We start from the raw sequence: 22,450 nt of genomic DNA, 5'->3' as shown, positions 1-22,450 counted from the left end.
GAGGGCAGAGATTCCTATTGGTGCGGGACGAGGCCCAGCCGTCGGGCTTGGTTGCAGGTAGAGGAAAGGGCCAGAGCTGGGGTGAGTGAAAGGAGAAACTGCCGGCCCAGAGCCCTGGAAGCCTACAGGGAAGGAAGGAAGGAGCAAGCTGGACTGCTGGTCTCTCGATATTTTTTTATTGACTTTTCCAGAGGGTATTGTACACCAAATATCCCATTGGCAGTAAAGCGCATTCAATGTGTTATAAGCCAAACAGTCACCTTTGTTTAAACAAACACAAGTACAAAGTCAAAAATAAAACCACAAAAATAATGAACCGCATGTTCATAACATACAAAAATTGCCGCCTACTCAGTAGGTAACTACAACATTCCAACTGCTGAATATATTTATAAATTTTTACACTTCTGTAACAAAATAGACTTTTGAGAAGTTCAGGGTTTTGTTTTGCTTTGTTTTTCTTTTTTGCTTACATTCTGTCTCCCGGCTCCTTCCCCTTTTTCGTGTGTGTGTGTGTGTTTTCGAGCCTCAGAGCCCCCTTCCCCCCCACTTTCCCTTTTTTTCACCTAAGGCTAGATGCAAAGCATCCAATCGCAGAGTTGCATGACGTCAGCAGGGCTTCACAACAAGGCACCAAGACTTAGGACGTGTTTTTTTTTTGTTCTCAAAAGGAAAAACAACAAATCAAACCAAACGAAACTTTTCGCCACGCAAGAGTGTTTCATCCTCTAGGTGATATTTACAAGAACATCACACTCTGTTGACATGCTCAAATACATAGTTAAGTGCTGCTTTTGTTTGTTTGTTTGTTTCCTCCCCCCACCCCCACCCCCCAAAACAAGTTGTAAAACCCAGTACAGCTTCGTCGTCACGAAAAGAGCGAAAAATTACCATTTATACAAAAAGAAAGAGCGCGCGAGAGAGATGGCCCTTCGTACTCCAAAGAACGCAATATGAATATGCAAAGAGGTTGTTCACGTCAAGAACCCAGAAGGAAAGCAAAGCCATGGCACATAATACAATATTACATTGTCTATGCATGGATTTTTTCCCCAAGTCCCATTGCTCCCCCCCTAAGGAATGAATGGCGGTCTGGGGGAATCATCGCGGAAGGAAAAAAGACCTCTCTCGTCCATGCAGAACAGAAGTGGAGAGGAACTCCGGTGTCGGGGAGCTTGTGTCTTCAGGCAGTTGAAGTTGAAAGATAAGTCCCAGCCCCCCCACCCCCACCCCACGGTTGCTGGAAAGCTGGGGGGCCGGGTTGGCTTGGAGGGAGTCCACTGTTCCTCCACCAAGTGCCGGAGGAAGATTCGATATCAGCACCCAACCCTCCCTAGACCGGGTGGGTGGGCGTCGCGAAAGTCTTGGTGGTGGTTGTTGTGTGTGTGTCCCCCACGGCACCTTTTATCCTCTCAGCAGATCTCGATTGTCCTGGGCGAGAAAGTGGAGGCCATGTCAGAAAGTGCAGAAGTCACTTGTGAGCCGAAGGGGCTACCGAGGCCCCCGGGGGATGGGAACGGGGTGGCCGCAGCCTGGCTCTGGAAGGTGGACGAGACCATGGAAGCATAGCTGGTGGCCACCGAAGGCGAGGGGAAGGAGGGAAAGGGCGACGTCACGGGGGACGCGTATGAAGTCACGGGAGAGGCATACGACGTCACGGGTGGAGAGTACGAAGCCGGCCCCGGCGAGGGGTAAGAGGTGACGGAGGCGGGGGATGGGTACGAGGCCGGCGAGGCGGAGTAGGGCGCCAGCGGGGAGGCGGCCACGGAAGATGCCGTCGGGGCAGCCGTGACGGCGGCTGCGTGTCCCTTGTCGGCGGCTTTCTTGTCCTTCTGGCGCAGGTGGATCTTAGTGTGGCGCTTGCGCTCGTCGCTGCGCGCGAACTTGCGCCCGCAGATGTCGCAAGCGAAGGGCTTTTCTCCCGTGTGGGTGCGGATGTGCGTGGTGAGGTGGTCGCTGCGGCTGAAGTTGCGCATGCAGATGCGGCACTGGAAGGGCTTCTGGCCCGTGTGGATGCGGATGTGGCGCGTCAGCTCGTCGGAGCGCGAAAAGCGGCGGTCGCATGACTCGACGGGGCACGCGTAGGGCCGCTCGTGGGGAGGGGTCTTGCTGGGCCGATTGGGGTACTTGCGCATGCGGCTTGGCTTGACCAGCTGCGCCTGGTAGGACCCCGGGAGGCTCTTGGGCTCCGCCGCCGAGCCGCCGCCGCCACCGTTACTCTGCGTGGCAAAGGCTTTGATGGTGGACAGCGGCGTCAGCGACGGCTGCGGGCTTGGGAAAGGCTTCTGCTCCGCCGAGCCCAGGCCTAGGTCGCCTCCCGGCTGCTGCTGCGGCGGCGGGAATAGGTAGTCCGGGATGATGGGCAGCTGGAAGGTGCTCTTGCCCGTCGGGTAAGCCGGAGGCGGAAACGACAGCGAGCCCCCCGACGGGCTGGCGAAGGGCTGCTCCGGGAAGAGGTCGGCACCGCCAGGGGCTGGGAAGGTGGGTGCCGCCGAGTAGATGGGGCTCGAGTCGCTGCCTTGCACCGAGCAGCTCAGCGCCGGGCTGGGCGAGGCGGACGACGACGACGGGATGGACGGCGAGGCGCACGACGACGGCGGCGCCGCGGAGGTGGCGGGCGGGGTCGCCATGCCCACCAGGCCGCTGACCAGGCTGAAGAGAGGCTCGGGCCACAGAGGGGTGCTCCCCCCGCTGCCGGGCGCCGGCTCCAACGAGAAGCGACCTGTATACGTGATAGGCGGCAGGCGGGTGGTCTGGCTCGGGTAGCTGGTCTCCACCGCCAAGGGCTTGTCGCCGCTCAGGGAGATGTCGGGGAAAGTGTCTGTTGAGAGAAGAGCGGCCCAAGATAAGTCCCCACAGCGCCGCAGCCTCCGTCCATCGCCACCCCAAAGGGAAGCAAGCAAGCAGGCATATTCGGAGCTACAGCTGCCACCCCCCAGCTAGCTGATCATCTCCGGGCATCGCGCTTGCCTGGTCGGCCCCACTTCGGGGACTCCCCCCCCCCGTCACCCGCCGCCTCCCCCAGGGCTCAGGAAGGATGGAGCGCTACATCTTGCAGCGCCTGGCGCGGCTCCAGCTGCCAGAGCTACCTGGCCCGGGCGGGTGACGCACGTCAGAGAATCCCCCTCCCTCCCCGCGCGCGCTCAGGATAGCGGAGTCCCCTGCCCGACGGGGTGGGGGGCTGTCCCTCTGCCTTGCCTGCCCCCCCATCCCGGGACGCGCCTCTGCCTACCTGCAGCGAGGTGCTCGTAGGACTGCTCTCCGCCTTCGCCCGAGGGGTTGAAGCTGCCGTTGCCTCCTGCTCCTCCGGCGCCGCTCTCGGTGCCGCCGCTGGGGCTGAGGAACTGCGAGCCGGCTCCGGCGAGCAACATGATCTCCTCTAGCTTGGGGTAGTTGGAGTCCATGGTGGGCGGCGAGTGCGGGAAGGAGCCGAAGGGATCGGCCATCTGCAGCGAGGGCAGAAGCTGCATCTCGGCCTTGGCCGCGGACATGGGGGCACGAGGGGGAGCGCGCTGGGCTTGGGGCTACGGCGCCCGTGGGGCGACGAGAGGTGTGTGGGGTCGACGGGGTGGGCGCTGGCCTGGGGTTCCCCCTGGCTGTGCCCGCGGGAGGCGCTGCGTTCCCTTCCCCCGCCCGCCCTGCCTGGGGCTCCCCCTGGCTCTATTCGCTGGAAGCTCTCGGCTCCCCGCCCGCCCCAGAGCAGCCTCTATATATCGGGTCTCATCGGCCCCGGACCGCCTCTTTCCTGACGTACATGTCCAAATATGGAAGGCAGGAAGCCCTTATATGGCGCCCGAGCGCGAGGACCCCGCCTGGCGTCAGAGCCTGACACTGGGGGAAGCCGGGAAGGGGGGCTGCGGCCGAGCCCGAGGAGGGAGTCCCGCGGCCTGCCTGGGCCCCTAGGGACCCCGTCCCTCGGCACGGGCCTCGAAGCCGGAGCCTTCGGACGCTCCCCTCGCGGGTCCCCGCTTTGCAGTCTCTGCCGCGGCACCCGGAAGCCCCCGGACGCAGAGTCCATATAAGGCCATGCCCTTAAAAGGTCCTGTTCCGGCACGAGCCTTCCTGCTCCTTATATGGCAATTCCGGCAGGGGCGGGAGGGGCGGGAAGCGAGGAGAGACCGGCGAGGAGGGAGGGAGGGAGGGAGGGGGAGGAGGAGCTGGGAGAGCCGCGGAGGAGCCCTCGGTCTCCCTGCTGCCCTGTGGGGCCAGGCGCTGCGGAGCCGCCTGCTCGGCGCTACCGGCAATTCCGCAACGGCAGGGTCCGAGCCGAGGAGCAGCCCTCCCGACCCCTGGTCGCCAGGGGGCGCGCGGGAGAATGAAAAGCCGGCGGCAAGTGCAGCTGGCAGAGCCAATAAGCAGCGCCGGAGAAGCGCACCCGCCGCCAGAGGGCGCTCGTCGAACTTCCTGCGGGAATAACTTCCCAAATTTGAAGCGTGCATTCTAGAACTCCGCTACAGCGGATTAGTCGCGCTTTAAACGATAATCAGGGCAGGCGAGAGCGAAAGGATGGATGTTTCCTCCTTTCTTGTCAATGCGTGCATATGGGCGAAGTTAGGTTTCTAAGTCACTGCTAGGACCTGGGTGCAATCGGAACCGGGTAATTCTTATTCCAAGATACGAATAAGCACACGGATGTGATCTTGTATATGCATTTTAGGTGGATCGGCATCCTCCTTAAGGTGTTTTCCAGAATTGGGGCTTGTCCCTTTTTATGCTTTCTTATTGCATTACGGCGGTAGCGTACACGTGTTTCCTCCCGATACATTTGGAGGAGGCTGCTGCTGCTGCTGACAGCCTGCCTTGTGCGGATAAGCACTACATGGCGGAGGCAAGGCAACCACTGAGACCACGTAGCATTGCTGCACCTTCTTCTTGCTCGGGATGGCAGCTTGCCAGAGACACTTCGCACGCGCCCATTCTCACCTCAGGCGTTGATTTCCCCAACTGACCTCTTAGAGAAGTGGTCGAGCCACCTCAATTTATGTTGGTCTTGCTCCCCTCCCCCTCCCCCATTTCTATGGCGAATGCAAGGATTCGTTTTCACCAACTTGAAGCTGCAAGGCCTTCGCGATGTTTACATATATTCAGCGAGCTAAACAATAGTTTCCTCTGGGGCCAGTTTTAGGGGTGCCCTTTGTTCCTCCAGGCCGAGCAGGGTGCTTCGTTCAGCCTGGCCTACCCTTGTAATCTGCGTGGCTGGTTTGGGGGCGGGAGGTTGGAGGGAAACAGAAAGTTGAGATTGTGCCAGTGCCAAGCACCCCGGGCGCGCACACTGCAGAAGGCTGCAGAGGCATCTCGTCAAAGGGAATTTCCTGATGATGCGAAATGCAGGGGAATCTCGGGGAGTTGCAAAGCAGGCGGCTCAGTGCTGCCCCCTGGCTCCCAGGGCCAGCTGCGACCGAGCGTCTCCTTCGCAGCTGGCTGGCACTGCAGTCAGAACAGGCAGCTTGGCAGCAGCAGGTGGGATTCGCCCCACTCCCCAGCCCAGGGATTCCTCGGTGCCAAGGAGAAGCCCCTGATGCTTCCCAGGCTTTCGGGTTTTTTCTTTTGGCTCCCTCTCTCCCGCTTCCCCCCTCCCCCTCCCCCTCCTTTTCTTGGCATCTGCCCAGCGAGAGAACCTGAGACGCAGTGAGATCTCACTGAGCCTGCGCGGCCGCCTCTGCAAGTGCTTCCCCCGCAGTCCTCGGAGACTCGGCTCGGAGCTCGGAGCTAGAGAGCGGCTCCTGTGCTGGAATTAGGCTAGTGCTGCAGTCAGAGACGCGGAATCAGCAGCCCAGCCCAGCACACCTCCCCCTCCGCCCCCTCCGCGCGCGGGGGCCGCGGCTGAGGAGGAATCCCTGCCACGGGAGGGAAATCCTCGGCATTCACAGCCTGGGCGGGAGGCGGAGGCGGAGGCTGCTGCGAGCCGGGCAGAGGCAGCCCAAGCCGCGGCATCCTTTGCCCACCTCCCCCCGCGGCTACAAAGGCAACCCCTTGGTGGGGGAGTGGATCATTAGCAGGGTGGTCTCCCCTTTTCTAAGCATCTTCTCTTCATTATTCTCTCTGTGATGCTGGATTTCACCCCCTTCGCCAACACAACTCCTGATCTTAAGGGGCGCGTGATTTGGGGGCCGATCACCCATTTTTACTGATTTCATTGAATTCCCAGGCAGCAGCCAGCCGGCGTGCAAGAACCTGAGCGAGGATGGCTCCATACGAGCTTCGTTGGCACCACGAGACGTCCGAGCATCGCTCCCTCCCCAATATTTCTCCTCCCTGACTGCGCATGTCCAGGAGACCCCTATGTGTTGTCGCCTTTCGTGTGCTCTCCTGGCCACGTCACTCTGCGGGCTCTGGAGGCTCCCTCCTCGGCTTGGCAGCTGCTGCGGCGGGATCCCTTCCCTCCGTGGCAGGGCGAAAGAAAGACAGACACCCCCCTCCCCGTTATATTAGTCATTCAGCAGCGTCGTCTGAACATATACCGCTGCAAGATCCTGGTCCGGGGATGATCCAAGGGAGTCCTTGCTTACGAAAGGAGCCCGCCTGAATAGACCATTCACGCTTGTTAGTCTCATTATCTACACGTGTGAACAGGCCGCGGATGACCCCGCGGTTATATATATAGAAAAGGTGGGACCTGCAACAAAAGAGTCAAGATAAAGCAAAAATTAAACCTGCTTTAATTTTGCATGCTTCATTCTTTCTTCCCACCCCAGCGCACGACACTCAATATACCTTAGCTACTGAGCATGCTCAGTCCTCATGAAGCTGTTTATGGGTTTGTTTGCTTTTAAAGTTGTCCTCCTGCCGAATTCCGGATTTTCCCACATAACCTCCCACTTCTTTCTCAGTGGTCCCATTTTGGCCGCATAGTCGTTGTCACTCAGAGCATGAGATTGCTGTTAGAGGGAGCCATGTGTGTACACCACCCCCAACCTCTATTTACCATTTTTTATTGTATGAGATTTTGGGGCAGTGTACATCAAGAAACATGAACAAAAATAAGGAAACAGATAAAACTTTAAAAATATGCTATAGGGAGTGCCCCCGTGGCAACCTTCAAGTGCCCCATAATGCTCCACCAAAGGTCCTTGTTGAGGGGGCTGAGATGTGGCAGAGGGGGCTAAGGGGGAAGGGTGCCTCCCCTCAAATGGGGCAGAGGAAACTTATGTGAATGGGGGTTCTGCTCATAGAAGGAGCTTCCACTCAGCTTTTTTGTGTGTGTGACCCGTCCCCTCAGGCCTCCTATCTGCTCAACAGCTGACCCCATTCAGCGGGGCTCCCCAACCCTTGGTGGAACAATGCTAGGTGCTAGGAAGGCTGTTGTGGGAACCAGAGGGTGAGGAAGTCAGCTTGCACCAGCTCTGTTAGGCGTGCTGAATTCTGAATCCAACCCACTGCATTTTAAATTCATTTTTTCTGTTATATCAGAAAAGCTATATCATATCACTCTGTCTGATGATTTATTCATCATTTTTCCATTGTTTGATACTACAGGAAACCTATATTCTTTTACTGAATTTTTAAGTGTTTTATTAATTTAATGGCCCATAAACCACAAAGCAAAGGCAAAAACAAATGCAGTTGAAATAAAGATGTCAAATGCTGTGATACCATCCATCCAGAAGAGGGCACTCTTCTCTGTGATTGGGGGACAGGGAAATGCTGTGCAGCAGGACAGCTAAAACTGATTGCACTTGCTGTAAATTAGAGCACACAAACAGCTAATATTTTATGTTTGTTCTAGACTTCATAGTCAAAGGTCAAACGGGGGCGAAGAATGACCATACTGCTGCAACCACTGGGCCAATCACGTGGCTGATTTACATTTCGTTACCTAAAGCAGGTGAGCAACCCATGAAATTAATCCATGAAACCAGACAGTGCAGACGACGGTCTAAAAGCACCAGCTGCAATTCCACTGTTGAAAACCGAACAGGTCTAGCTTTGTAAGCTGCTGGGATGGGAGAGTGCCCTGGCAACCAGATGCAAGTTGATCTGAGTTGGAGCTGGATACAAGGGAAATAAATCAATAAGCTCACAAGCTGCTAAAATCGACAGGGAATTTTGCTGCCGACATCACTGAGATGTGGAAGTTGCCACATGTGTGTAACACACAGAACATGCAAAGACAGGCTTGAACATGCATACCGTTTTCCAGAAGTAGCTCAAAGGAAATTAAGGGAGGGAAGGGTTCTCAGGGCCTCAAACCTGCTTTTGTGTCATTGAGACAGGAGACTTGGAAAGCAGGAGAACTGCAGATTACACATTAGCTCTTGGGTGAAATTGACAGTCAAGGCAAGGGCGCTGGGAATGCAGCTTCCTGTAGTGTGGCAGGGAGGGGAGTAGGCTGTTATTCTGCCTTTGGTTGTAAAGATGTCTAAGTAGGCTGTAGGTTGCACTTCCATCTACATCTCCCGGTAGGGGGAATTGAAAGAAATCCTCATTGGCCAACATTGTTACATTTGTCAGAGGTAGATTCAGGAGGCTCCCCTCTCTCCCATTCCAAGTAATCCCTGTTTCCTGCCCTGTGCTGAAAACAAAACGGATAAAACTAGGCCAGGGTTGTTTTTTTGCCTAATTCAGGTCACATTCTAATAAGTTTAATAAATAATCATAATAATTCCCAAAGGTATGAGGAAGAAAAAAAACCCAATTAAGGCAGTTTGTAATGCCATACTTAAGAGCAGACCAGAACCTTTTATCCGTTTCCTCTGTTGATTTCTAACGCATTTGCTAATCATCTAATTTGTTGATAATGTTAATTAGCAAGCATAGGACTGAGCTCTTCCTACAAATAGCATTTCTCCGGTACAGTTTTTGATGTGTTTCAGGTTTAATGTCCCTTCCTCATTGAATCCTTTCCTGAGAACTGCTGCATAATGACTAATGCCTGATCCTGTGCATGTCTACTCAGAAGCAAGTTCTACATTGCTCAATGGAAACTGAATCAAGTCAATGCAGAGATACTTTTGTTCAGCGGAACAGCTAATTCAGAGCTGAGTGCATGACCTAACTTGTATGGGACTGTATGAGAGGTGCTTGGGAATACTGCTGGATTCAGTATTACTCAGGTGATGGGGAGAAACCCCATTCGGATGGTGTGCTAGTTCAGGGATGTCCAACTCCCAAGGGACTGCAATCTACTCCCACTATAAAAACACTGGCAGTGATCTGCCCATTGGATTAACCAAAGTTGTTCAGCTTTTATTAGGGAGTCAGACCCAAAGTTGATCAGTAGATCGCGATCGACCGTTTGGACATCCCTGTGCTAGTTGAACTAGAGAAGGGAATCTGACCATTGTTATGCATGCTTTGGTTATATTCGGGGAGAGATTTTATACGGGTGGTGAGGTGCTGGGACTTTACATCGACAGGAGGAAACCCTGTGATAAGCAGAGTGGCCTGATCTCCTACTCTGGAGTAACATACTCACCATGCTGCCTCTCAAATAAAGGGGTAGGTGTAGGCCTCTGATGATTTCAAGTCTTGTGGGGACTGCCTGCTCCCCAGGCTATCTGACAGTTTTGAATAAAGGAAAAAATCATTAGCACTCACTCCCATATTTGTGTCCATCATATTGCAGTTTAAGAGCTCAGTTCAAAGCTCATTTCAGCATCTGACCCATGAGGTGGTTTTAGGCAGCCTACTGTCTCTCAGTTTCGGTTCTTCATTTCCTAATATAGGAATAGCAACACTGCCTCTTTTTATCTTGCTTATTTAAGGCATGTGACGCCAGCTCACAAGGGTTCCCAGGAGAACAACAGTTTTCACCTAACACACACAAAAAAAGAAAAAGAAACAGACTCAGCCCCAGGCAAACCTCTCAGGGGAGCAAATGTTAGAGATGGGACACCACAACCAAAAAGGTCCTGTCTCAGGTAACCACCTGCCTCATCTCTGGTAGTGGATGGAGCCAGAGAAGGGCCTCTGGAGGTGAGCATAATACCTAGGCAGATTCAAGTGGGAAACTTTGGCCCTTAAGATACCCTAATCACAGGCTTTAAAGGACATCAAATGTTAAAACCAATCAATAAGGATTTGTGCTCAAAACCAGACTGGGAGCCAAAGTGGTTGTTTCAAAACTGATGATATATGATCCATACTCCCAGTCCCAGTCAGAAATGCAGCCACAACGTTTTGAACCACCTAAGGTTTCCAGGCAGTCTTCAAAGGCAGCTGTGTGTACAGAACATTGCAATAGTCCCAGCAGGACCAGAGCATGGATAACTGTGACCAAGCTATTTCTATCTAGTCAGAAGTAGCCGCAGCTGGTGCACCAGCCTAAACTGTTGAGAGATGCTTCATAGCCTGAGAACCACTTGGGCCTCCCAATACAAGGTTGGATCTAATAATAATACCCCCAGACTGTGAACTTGATCCTTCAGAGGGAGTCGTAATCCCATCCAGAACAGGTTGAATGCCACCATCCACCTTCCAGGTCAGGTGATCTACCATTGACAGTAGTTCTGTCTTGTCTGGATTGAACTTCTGTTTATTGGCCCTTATCCAATCTATTACTGATTCCAGGCACTGGTCCAGTACTTACAGAGTTTCACCTGAATTTGATGAAAGGGAGACGGGTTGGGTGTTATCAGCATACTGATAACACGGCACTGCATATCCTCAGATGACCTCACTCAACAGAGTCGTGTAGATTGAGGGACACATTTCCTCCTAGGCAGCAGCCTTCCAGGGGTCCATGCAAGTGGTCGGTGGGCCCAGAAGGAAAAGCAGGCAGGGCAACAAAGGTTCATTTTACCTTCGTACCACAGACTTGTTTCTACACACCCACTTGCACACCCTTCTCTATTCTCCAGTTAAAGGACACACAAGACGATAAGAAGAGTGCCGGATCAGGCCAGAGGTCCATCTAGTCACAGTGGCCAATCACATGTCTGTGGGAGGCCTAGAAGCAGGACATGAGAGCATCAACACTCTGCCCATCTGTGTTTCTAAGCAACCGGTATTCAGAGACATACTGCCTCCAACACTGGAGAGAGAACATCGCCAGGCAGAAACACTCATGGGGGTTGAAGAAGGGGTGTGGCTGTGGAGGGGATATGGCCTGAGGAGAGTCCGGAGGGTCAGATAAAGAGGCCTGGAGGGCCACATTTGATTCCCTTTCCAGGATGACATTCTGGCACACCACAGCAAAAATGCCATGGGCCAAGGCAATAGTCCCCCAGCACCACCTTCTGGAAATGGCTATCCCAATGGGAATGGACCACTGAACACTATGGCCTCAAACTCCATCTCAGACAGGTGGTCCGTAAGGAGATGATGGCTGATGAGAATGGAAGCTGCTGAGTGATCCAGAAGAATTAACAGCTTCTTTGTTTCCTGCATTGAAAGAAAGACCCTTTTTCCTGCTGAAATTCAGCCGGGGAGCAGAGCAACCATCTTCATAACTATGTAGTGATTAGTGCCAGCCAGTATGGGTTTGTCAAGAATAAATCTTGCCAGATTAATCTTCTCTACCTGATCTTTGAAGATCCTCATTAGAGGCCCTGCTCTGAGAGTGCTTCCACCAAATGGAGCAAGGCAGAGGAGGCCTTTTTGGTGGTGTCACACCAGTTATGGAACAGCCTTCCTGGAGAGACTGGTCTGGTGCTATCTTACAGTCTTTTTAGCATCGGGTGAAAACCCTGTAATTCACCCCAGGCCTTTTAAACAGCTAGCTCATAAGTTAAATATCATGGGGGCAAATAGTTAGGTGCTTTGCTGAGATCATGATAAAATGATAAATTACTGATCCATAACTTGAAGAAAGGTCATTTCCCCCTGCGGTGTTTCATCAGAGAAGGGTGAAGGGATCTTCACTGCCCCCTACATGACCTTTTTTGGTTTCCCTGTTCCTGCAACATCCTCCCAACTCCTATTCATTAAGCTGTTAATCTGCATATGTGTGCTCATCTGTGAATGCACAATGGCTGTTAGGGTATGTTCACATTACCGCTTACTTTGCATCCAGTTTTCTAGCCGGATTGACACTGGTTTGATTTAAAAAGTATCAAACAGCAGTATCTATCGAGAATTGTAGCTAACACGTGAATTGTAGCTAACACGTGAATATAACCTTGTACTGTAGTTAAATATTTGAGGTGACTGAAAGAGTCAAAATGGCTTTAGAACTTTTTCTGTGGGTTTTGGACATGTGGTTTATATATTTATATATGTGTTTGCTGCATTTCCACAGTCCACTAAGAGAGCAATCTGTTTTTTGAAAATATTATTTATCGATCTACTGTACATGTATGCCTGCCCAAAAACTTAAACAATTCGGGTGACATACAAAAATTAAAAGAATAAAAAACAATATGGAAAAATATCACACAAAACAATAAAAGCAGCATAACCATTGTTATTTCTGGCAAGTATACAATAAAACATGAATCACAGAACTGAGAAGTGTGTATTATAAACTACATAAACACTTCTCTTGTGCTTCTTCAGTTTGACACACTACTTTTCTATCTACTCCTATTCTCTTTCTGTGTCTGGTTTCTGACTGTGGTTTTGTTGATTTCCTTTGCCTTATGAGTCTGCATCTCAGGAAGCTGCAGTCAATTGTGAATTCCTTGCAGTATGTTTAAGGCATGTACCGGTATTTTGACACACAAAAGGACTGTTATTGGCTTCGTGTAGCACTGGCGCATAACACCACAAGGCATTAGCAGCCAGTAAACATATCCACCCAGCATCATTTGAAAGCTCTTTCTCACCTTGCTGGTCTTAGCATGAGAAGAGGCCGGTTTTTTGGCTGGGTGGATGCTAACTCAGCAGGCAAGACATGTTAGCTGCATGCACAACTGACCAATCGCCTTCTGTGAAAAGTGTATGACCTCTGATACCACAGGGGGCTTCAGACAGCCAGAGTTTTGCAGGAGGGATTCAAGTGCATGCTGGAACTTTAGGTTTGTGCAGTCAAAGTGGATAAAAGCACTTTGTTGCCCTAGCACAGCAAATCCACTTTAAAACAACCACCGACACCCTGATGTTTTTTGTTTGCAATTTGGAAAGTGACAAGGAAATGCAGTGAAAAGAGTGGGATGAACCAATGATTAATGTGAAGGAGTAAAAACACCCCTGTAAGCAAACCAGGATGAATGCTCATTGTCGTTTAACTGCCTTGAAAACGAGTCAGAATGAGTGCTCAATAAATACCGGACATAGTGTGATCATTGCATAAGTTTTGTGGAAGCAAATCAGGATGAGTGCTGAATAAATAAGTTGTCTAGAGGAGTCTGACCCTGTACGTTGTCTTAGCCTTAATGCTGCACTGCAGGATTGGCCTCTGAAGAGCTGGGTACAGTCCAATGTCTCCCCACCCTTTCAAAATTAGATTTGTAAGTGGCCGTTTGTGGCACCTGTTCCTTTATCTCAAATGTGGCATTGGAACTTACTATTAATATGGCAAAGGAAAGAAATGAGGCTGAATGCCTTGTCTGTACAAGGGACAACACGCCCTGTTCCGCTGGGCTGTAAATGTTTCCACTCGAGATTATCGTAAATAGTTCAGTCTTTAAAAAGAAGAGGAAGAGTGATGCTTCTGCAGTACATTTGTTTCCAGACTGCTGCATCACCACCAGAAATAAGCATTGTGGTTTCTTGCTGCATCTCAGTCACCCTGACACAGGAAATGCTGCTCTCTGCTTCTGTCACATTTTCCACAAGTCTGAGGGGGGGGGAAATCAAGATTCAATGTGATCAGCTCAAGGAGAAAGAAAACAAAAGGAAAACATCACTCACAGGACACAGACTGACATACCAAAAGGAAAGGGGGGGAAGGAGAGTCCTTCCTATTGGTCTGCTCCCTAAATCACTGCTGGTCAGCGACCTGCCTTTTGTATCTTCTTGGGTCTGATTACTCAATCAGATCACATTTTCTCATTGGCCATGTAGACTTCTCTCCACCCTTGGGGGAGGTCATGGCACATACACTGTTGTCATCAGGAACTGGTGGTAATAGTTGTTTTTCAGTGGCATCCCTGAATGCCAGTCACATTTTGATGTACTCAGGAGCAGATGGTCTGAAGCACTACAGTGCAGACTGGCCGAGCTGCCAAGATCTCTGCTGCTTTTCTGCAAATTACGTAACGAGCCAATTGCAATCAAACTGGGACAAGACGTAAGATTTGTGCTGCCAGCTCTGATCTGTGGCCTTGGAGACACTCAACATTTGACAGTTGTGCCTTGGGCTGGTAGATGTCTGTGATTTATTTATTATTTGTTCCCTCTGATTTGTAGCCAACGCTATTCAAAGAGCTCGGGTTGAGAAGCAATGCAACCAACTAACCAAAAGATAGCCAGCTCCTGTCTACACAATGTAAAGGTGTGTCTGTATACAGGTTAGATCAGGGATAGACAGCATGGTGCCCCCAGATGTTGTTGGATTATAACTCCCATCAGCCCTTACCATTGGCTACGCTGGCTGGGGCTGATGGATGCCATAGCTTTGTGTTCTAGCCCTCCTCACCACCTCATAAACTACAGAAACAACATTAAAAAGAACAACAACTGCGCTGCATCTGTTATCTCGGGGGTACGACAGTGGATCTGGCTGGGGGGGAGGGGCGGCAAATCATTTTCTCTCTTACCTCTCACAGGCCAGGTTTGACATGCAGGTTGAGTCTCACCTGACATCACATGACCTTTTTTGCCTACAGAGGTCTTTGGCAGACCCTCTCAAAGTACTAACTTGAGCAGAGCTTTGAAAGGGACTTCTGACAATCAGCTGATTGGTGGTGCCTGCAAGCCCCATTTTGGCTGAGCCAGGTTTTACCTGTCCATATGGGCAGGTGGGCATGGCTTGGCCCAAAGTTGCCTCATGGGCCAAATGAGGCCTGGCAGGCCTGATTAAGCCTGTGGGCCAGAAGTTCCCAACCCCTGCTGATATGATTTTGATGAAGTTCCTATTAATAGGTAGGGCAATTACATTTTGCTTAGCTATGAATAGACACACTCTAACACACACCACAGAGAAGGGTTAGCCAAACCTCCCAACACTCTGTCTTGCCCTTTACCAGCAGGACTGAAGACATTAAATTGGCAGTTTTTTTCTGCCATGAAAAGTGTCTTGTTTCCAGCTTAAAAGCAACCGCCACCAAAAAACTGTAGTAACTCCATCCCATCAATGTTTGCCTGGCAGGTACAGATCAATGAGAAGCAGCTGCTCTGGATCTACACGTACTATCTGGCAAATGGCTGGTGAGCCCCCATGACCCTCCAAATGTTCATGGACTCCCAACTCCCAGCCAGATCCAGATCTCCACTGTTTGAAATATGGCAACCCTAGTCCACTCATGCAACAGGGCTCTCCTCCCCTCACATGCCCCTAAGTCTGCCCCGGAGGGTCGGGGGGAAACCTGCAACAGGTTTCAGATGTGCTAGTCAGTGTTTGTTCATTTGGAGGAAGAAAGGTTTGGTTTTGTACAACAGGAAGTGCTGTGCTGATTAAGGAAGGAAGGAAGCTAGGCTCCTACTGGCCATACTAGGTTGGGCCAATCCAGAAGCTTCTGAGTGCTGTCAGTTGCACAGGCCAAAGAGCTACACCATGGCGGAAGGGCTCTGAGGTCGAACACTCTATAGGCAAACAGAGAAAGCTCGCAAGAATTGATCTTCAGGCTTAGGTTCAAGACTTGGGTCCTTTGTGCCTTCAGACTTACAATAAGTCTCAGAGCTGCCATTTTATTGCCTTTTTCAACATTAATGGAACACTTATTTTTCTTAATGACATGCCCTGGTAAGCCGAGCTGCCACTTTATTTTCTGTTTCCTTCCTCTCCTTAATGTGGGCATTGAGATATTTCCTCCACGTTTTGGAGCCTCTGTCAAGTACTCTGAGATCTTGGCATAAACAAATTAATTAAGCCTTACGACACCCTGACATGGTAGGTCAGCGCGGCTGAATCTAATTACTTGGCATTCTTTTTCATCCAAATGTCTTTCAACTTGTCAAAGGCATTTGATCTCCTCGAGTTCAATAGCACATCTAAGGTTTGAAAACTAACCTTTTGAAAAATATTGGCTTTAAAAATATATCCGACTTGCATTATTTAAACCATCAACTACACAGATTTGTTTTTAAAGGAATTGTTTTGCTCTGAGAATATTAAAGAGGTTTCACAGATTTAACACGTGTGATATATAGGAGAGGCCTTAGCTCTCCCTTTACCTTGGCACCTCCTGTAGGAGCAGGGTCACAAGAAAGGCTGATTTTGCTGGGCATCTAAATGCTCCACTTTGGATAAAGCTAAAGCTAAAGGACCCCTGAGAGTTAAGTCCAGCCGCAAACGACTCTGGGGTTGCGGCGCTCATCTTGCTTTACTGGCCGAGGGAGCCAACGTTTGTCTGCAGACAGTTTTTCTGGGTCATGTGGCCAGCATGACTAAGCCGCTTCTGGTGAAACCAGAGCAGCACACGGAAACGCCGTTTACCTTCCCACTGGAGCAGTACCTATTTACCTACTTGCACTTTGACGTGCTTTCAAATTGCTAGCTTGGCAGGAGCTGGGACCGAGCAACGGGAGCTCACCCTGTTGCGGGGATTTGAACCGCCAACATTCCAATTGGCAAGCCCTAGGCTCAGTGGTTTAGACCACAGCGCCACCCGCGTTCCCCCCCCCCCCACCTTGGATACTTGGGGTTAAACCCACAATAGAAAGGCCCAATGGATTGTTAGCTGCTGCCACCTATGGAAGAGCAGGACTCTTACTGCTGCTAGCCTAACTAAAAGACCTATGGCAAGAATGTGGGATGAGATACTGGTCACATCCAAAGCATGCTCTTTACATCTTATACCACTTTAACAGTCATAGCTTCCTCCAAAGAATTCTGGGAACAATGGTTTGTTAAAGGTGCTGTGAGTTGCTAGGAAAAATCTTAACAAACTGCAGTTCCCAGAATCATTGGGGGGGGGGGGAGCCATGACTGTTAAAGTGGTATAAGAAGGCTTTAAGTGTATGGTGTGGGTGTGCTTTCTGTAGGTGATTCAAAATGCCCTTGGGTCAAATGACACTGTTGTACTTTTAACCAAACAATTTAACTGCCTGAGAAACTGACACAGTGGCCTAAGCTTCATCAGACTTGTGTGAAACAAAGGTCAATGCTGAGTGCTTATTCAGGAACCAAAGAAGAGGAAGGGTGGCAAGAAGGAAACTTGGGTCTTGGGATCTAACAAAAGGTCAAAATTTTGGAAATTTCCTCTAATTCCTAAACTTCTCAACAATCTGTGACATCAGCACAATGAACTACACAATGTTTCACAGACGGTTATTCTATGTGCTCAAAAGTGGGACATTGGCCATAGTCCACAGCCAATGGTTGATTGGTTTGATTAAATAAAATAAATAGATAAGAATTCCAAAAAAAATTTAAGAGTGACAGGTCTCTACAAATAACAAATCTGGAAATAGTCAAAAGATCAAGTCCTCTGTCTGTTTTTCCTTTAACTTCCACCTGCATACAACTGAAAGAGGCCAGAGAAACGATCAACACCTACCCCACCCAGCATCTGAGGTGTTCCTCTGTGGTTTGAGATCGTGAATGGAGATGTATTGACATTTCTAGACAGAGGTACAAACAAAAATAAGAAGTCATAGCAAAGTTTTTCTCTTCCACATTGCTGTGCAGCCTAGGGCCATTACTAGGATTTATACACCTGCCCAGGCCTGCTTCTTTACAGAACACAAACTCCAGCCTTATGTTCCCAGGATGAGCAGATGAAGAAAGCTGGTTGGGGGGATGTTTGCCAGACCACCCATTGGCCACAAGGGCCTGGCAGGCTGTAGGTTCATGCATGCTAAATGGTGCGGGAAGGACAAAAACAGGACCTTGTGATGCCCTGTGAAGATTGCTCTGTGCATGAATGCTGGTTTGTGCTTATTGCTATGCCTTAATCCTTGCCTAGTTCTTGACATCCTCTCTTTCTCTGTGCAGTGACTATAAAACATAGAAATTAAACAACACGAAGATCTGAAATGTCTGCAAATCTAGCTGGCAGAATTGAAACTGCAAGGGGAACCTTTACTTCCTGGTTTTGTTTTGTTTTTGGTTTGTTTGTTTAAAATTAGACTTTGCACTCAAGGTTTGATTAGTGCAGTTTTGGAAAATATTTATTTACACTGAGCTTCAAGGTGGTATTCAACACATCTTAGAAATATAAGCATGAAACACGGCTATTACAATGAAAAGAAAATGCAGGTAATAACCCAAGGCAATGTTAAATCACTCCCCCTCCAAAAGTACTCCCCCTCTATTAATGTACATTTTTGTACTATGGGATGTATAGTTAACTGTTTCAGTTTCTTGGTACGAGCTGGTATCAGTTTCAACAAAATCAGGCAAGATGCCATGAATTGTATTTGTTTGAAGATATTGTGATATTGTGCAGCTCATCAATGTTGTTATGTACTAAGGGATTATGTGATAGTTGTGAAACCTCTAACAGGGATTGGCCAAACTGCTTTGATGCCTACAAAGCCCTGGACAGGCAGTGGAAGCAGGGAGGCTATGACAGCTGAAATGAGGTGCTGGGCTGTACTAGGAGAAAGGAAACAAGGAGATGTGGCCCAGAGGAACAATGGCAAGAAGAAAGAACCAAAAGAGATGCCAGTGATGGGTTGGTTAGGTTGCTGCAATTGTGGCCTTCGCAGCTCTAGTTCGGATTAAAATGTGCAGAAGCAGGCATCAGAAGCGAGCAAGGAATCCCGTATAGGAAGATCTGAAATATAATAAACAATGATAAACAAAGCCATGGGCCTTGAATGCAGGTCTTTGTAGTAAACTCAGAGAATAAGGGTTTGGTACTCAGACTTTTTATGTAGTAGTTCTGTTGATTTGTCAGAGCAGATCACTCTGAAGAAAAGAAAAACATTATTTTTCCATGAGCTGAATTGCTACAGTGGTTCAAGCTTTCGGTGCTCCCTTAGTCTTGAGACGTTGGGAACTTCTGCATGAACAATATTGTCTGATTAATTCATTGAGTGAACAGTGATAAAGGCAGGATCTGTCTCTATCTGCAGAGGAAATTAATCAACTTCTCCACCACCTTATAGATTCAGCCTACACATGTTACCCTACAAGGAAGGGTGGAATAAAAACGCTTACCCTTCAGGCAAAAGAAGACAAACTCAGCGCGTGGAAAGAGTTTATCTTTATTGCTGAAGCATTAATCTAGAGGCCCCAGTGGATATCTCCGAAAAGCTGGGACCCCAAATACAAAATCAAGACACTTTTATGACAATTACATGTGTGATCACCTTGTGCACAATCCTTTTCAGTAATATGATTGGATAACTGAAAGCATGGACAGCTTGTGGACTGCTAAAGCTAATTTCATTGTTCAGAACAGCCTGCCCCTAATTACTATGGCAACAGGTACCTTTAAGCAAAGTTCATACAAAACGTTGCTTTTCTTCTATCGGTTACATGAAGCCTATTCTGGGTCAGGAAAATTTATTGCTCTCCTGGCTTTGATGCCAGCTCTCAGTCTTCTGCAGAAGGCCAGTGAATTCTTGGTATCCTTTACTAACCTGATAAAGTGAAGCAAGAGGTCTCTGGTGGGTGCTATGCTAGCAAAAAAAGAAAATGCAGCTTCTATTCTTAGGTGGGGGCAGGGGCGTCGCTGGGGAGGGGCGGTAGGGGCGGTACGCCCCCAGCGACAGGGGAGGGTGGGGGTGACAAGCGGCGGCCCCTCCCGCCACTCCCACGCGCCGCCGCTCCCTCCGTCACCCCGGGAGCAGCAGCGCTTCACGGACGGGATGCTCGCTCGGCCGAGCGAGCACCCCATCCGTGCAGCGCTGCTCCTCCCGGGGTGACTGGTGTTGCATGGGGAGTGGCAGCAGGGGCCGCCGCTTGTCACCCCCACGCATTGCCGCTCGCTCTGTTGCCGTGGGAGCAGCAGCGCACAGTGTGTGCAGTGCTGCTGCTTCCGGGGCGATGGAACGAACGGCGACACGTGGGGTGACAAGCGGCGTCCCCTCCCACCACTCCTACCCGCCGCCGCTCCCTCCGTTACCCGGGAGCAGCAGCGCACGGCCCGCCTCCATCCAGTGGCGAAAAAAGCCGCTGAAAGAGGGGGCTTTCCCCCTTTCAGCGGCTTTTTTCGCTGCTCCGCTCCCTACCCGCTGTGCTCAGGGAGCGGAGCCCGGGGGGAAAGGACAGGGGCAGGCCAGCGAGGGGAATGACACCCCCCTCGCTGGCCCAACCCCTCTCCTTTCCCCGGGACGGCTCCGCTCACGGAGCGCAGGGGGAGAGGGACGGGCCAACTGGCCCGGGCGGAGGCGTCGTTCCGTGCACATGCGTCATGACGTCATGCGCACGGAGCGACGCCCCGCCCCCATGGGTGCTGCTTAGCTTGCCACCCCCGGCAGCCCAGCGGCTAGCTACGCCCCTGGGTGGGGGTGCAGGGAGAAGAGAAGAATAGTTTAAACCAGAAAGCAACTTCAAACTAACGAGCTGTCAGGAGTTCAAAGCCAAGACAGCACTGAATTCCTTGCAAAATAAGTAGGCAGGAGAGAGATAGCTATTTCCAATACGTTTCCAATACAGGACAAGGGCACAGATACATTGTGGTTGTGACTGAGATAATGTGTTTATGCAGACTCAACACTTAGCAGGCTGAGGTCAGTTGTCTATTAGAAATGTGTTCTGTGACAGAAGGTGTGAGCGTAGGTGTGTTTGCGATGGGTTCTGACATACTTCCTAGGCCACGACATCCACCTGGTTCCCAGGTTATGACACCCATGTATCACAGATTCAGCCATTGCAGTTCAGTATTTTAAGTCACTGTAATGATTGTATGGCTCCGCTGTAAGACTGGCTCCATTTATTATTATTTTTTAATGTAAAGAAAATTATAAGCAAGGAAGCTCCTTGTTCCAGCACAACAAACATCCAATAGGGCCTTATGTTGGATGTAGAGGTGACAAGCCTAAAGAGATGATTTATAGCCTTTTGCAAAGTTGATTCCTGTGTCTGTGTGCTTCTGTTTTGATCTCATGGCGGAAGGCATCTCTGCTGCCTTCTTTCTGTCAAAGTTTGGGGTTAAATTTTCTCAACATTTTCTTCAGTTGTAATATTTACAAAAACTAAGATTCTACTTCCATCAGTGTTTATATCACAGGTATTAGAGTCGTGCAGAGGAATATTTAATACAGTCTACTCCGGCACTTGAGATAAAGCAGTTAATCAATTGATCCCATCTGAAATTGGACTGGGCTTTGATTATGGATATGGGGGGGGGGGAAGAAATCTGCTATAATCTGGGAGTCTTATTCAACCCTCCCTGCTGCCTACCGCTAGTCAAGAATTGGAACCTTAGGAAGGACTGATGCACTCATTTCGGCCCTCAAAAGGACCATGAGTGCCAGCTGGACTGAGAAGATGTGGAACTCCTTTCCCCGGACATTTTAAGAATGAGACTGAAACACCTGCCATATTCTGTTAGGGAATCCTTTTGCTGCAGGAGGTTGAACTAGATGCCATCTCCCCGCACAACCTGCCCTTTTTCCTTTTTCTATTTGCAGAATTCCTGTAATAGCAGAAATTCATATTTGAAGCTTTTCCTGGTACAAAGTGACATCATGGGGAGATTTCACCTGCTGAATTTCTGCTCCTGCATAGTTGCCTAAGGCAGAAGAGTCCCATGAAGTCCTGTGGTGCTCCAGTTTGGGACAGACGTCCTCAACACCACATCAGCAGCCCACCCTCCTCAACCCTGAGGCCTTGATGCTGAAGTGGAACCTGGATGGACTCAGTTAGGTTAGACTAGCACCCTCGTATTCGCCCATCCAGGTCTTGCTTATATGCAAAGTCAGCCACCACAACCTTGACTCCATTGTGGATGGAGAACACATCCTTTCCCACAGAACAGGGTCCAGGTGGCAAAAAGGCTGGCTGCTCCAAGGCTGTCCAGCAACCACACCCCTCTCAGTGCTTTAAAAGCTGCTTTGGCTATGAATTATACTGGGTTCCAGGGGTTCTGCAGGGGCAGGGAAACCAAGGAGGCACCAAAGGACAGGAGTGGGTTGCTTTCTCTTCTGCCGTCATTTGTGTCCATTATCTTTGTTACATATGTGACTTCACTGTGTTTCAAGCCACTAATGTGAACCGTGGCTGTCAACTTTTCCCCTTTTAAAAGGGAAATTCCCTTATTCTGAATAGGATTCCTCGCAAGAAAAGGGAAAAGTTGACAGCTATGATGTGAACATACCCCTTCACTACTACTTTTTTTTGGGGGGGGGGAATCTCATTCTCCCCAGTTTTCTATTACTTTTTGAGGGAACAGAGAAGAAAGCTGAGTGTATTAAAAACAACCCTAGTAAAAGGAACAGTAGCTGAAGCAGCTCTAGTGTGTATTGCAGAGGCCTGTCAGTGCTTCTGCTTGCCAGGTAGCCATGGAAACAAACTCTCCAATACTTCTGCTTAGAAATAATTGGCAATTTCTACCTTTGCAGCTCAAAAGAATCT

At 50.0% G+C, this 22,450-nt stretch overlaps 1 protein-coding gene across 1 annotated transcript; it reads right to left on the bottom strand.

Moving 5' to 3' along the window:
• Positions 1 to 154: 154 nt before the first annotated feature.
• On the bottom strand, positions 155 to 3,679 carry EGR1 (early growth response 1). Its single transcript, XM_033140527.1, has 2 exons — positions 3,233 to 3,679; positions 155 to 2,821 (listed from the first exon to the last, which is right to left on the bottom strand). Exons 1-2 carry the CDS (start codon positions 3,489 to 3,491, stop codon positions 1,413 to 1,415), a joined length of 1,668 nt encoding a protein of 555 aa, XP_032996418.1. The 5' UTR covers positions 3,492 to 3,679; the 3' UTR covers positions 155 to 1,412.
• Positions 3,680 to 22,450: the final 18,771 nt, after the last annotated feature.

Source organism: Lacerta agilis, chromosome 2 (genome assembly GCF_009819535.1).
Source record: "Lacerta agilis isolate rLacAgi1 chromosome 2, rLacAgi1.pri, whole genome shotgun sequence".
Lineage (NCBI taxonomy): Eukaryota > Metazoa > Chordata > Lepidosauria > Squamata > Lacertidae > Lacerta > Lacerta agilis.
The sequence above is the reverse complement of the archived record's forward strand: the minus strand, read 5'-3'. Positions and strand labels throughout refer to the sequence as shown.

Coding starts and splice junctions, on each gene's coding strand:
- EGR1 (XM_033140527.1), bottom strand. CDS start 3,491: ATGTCCGCGGCCAAGGCCGAGATGCAGCTTCTGCCCTCGCTGCAGATG. Junction 2,822..3,232: donor CTACGAGCACCTCGCTGCAG/GTAGGCAGAGGC, acceptor TTCTCTCAACAG/ACACTTTCCCCGACATCTCC.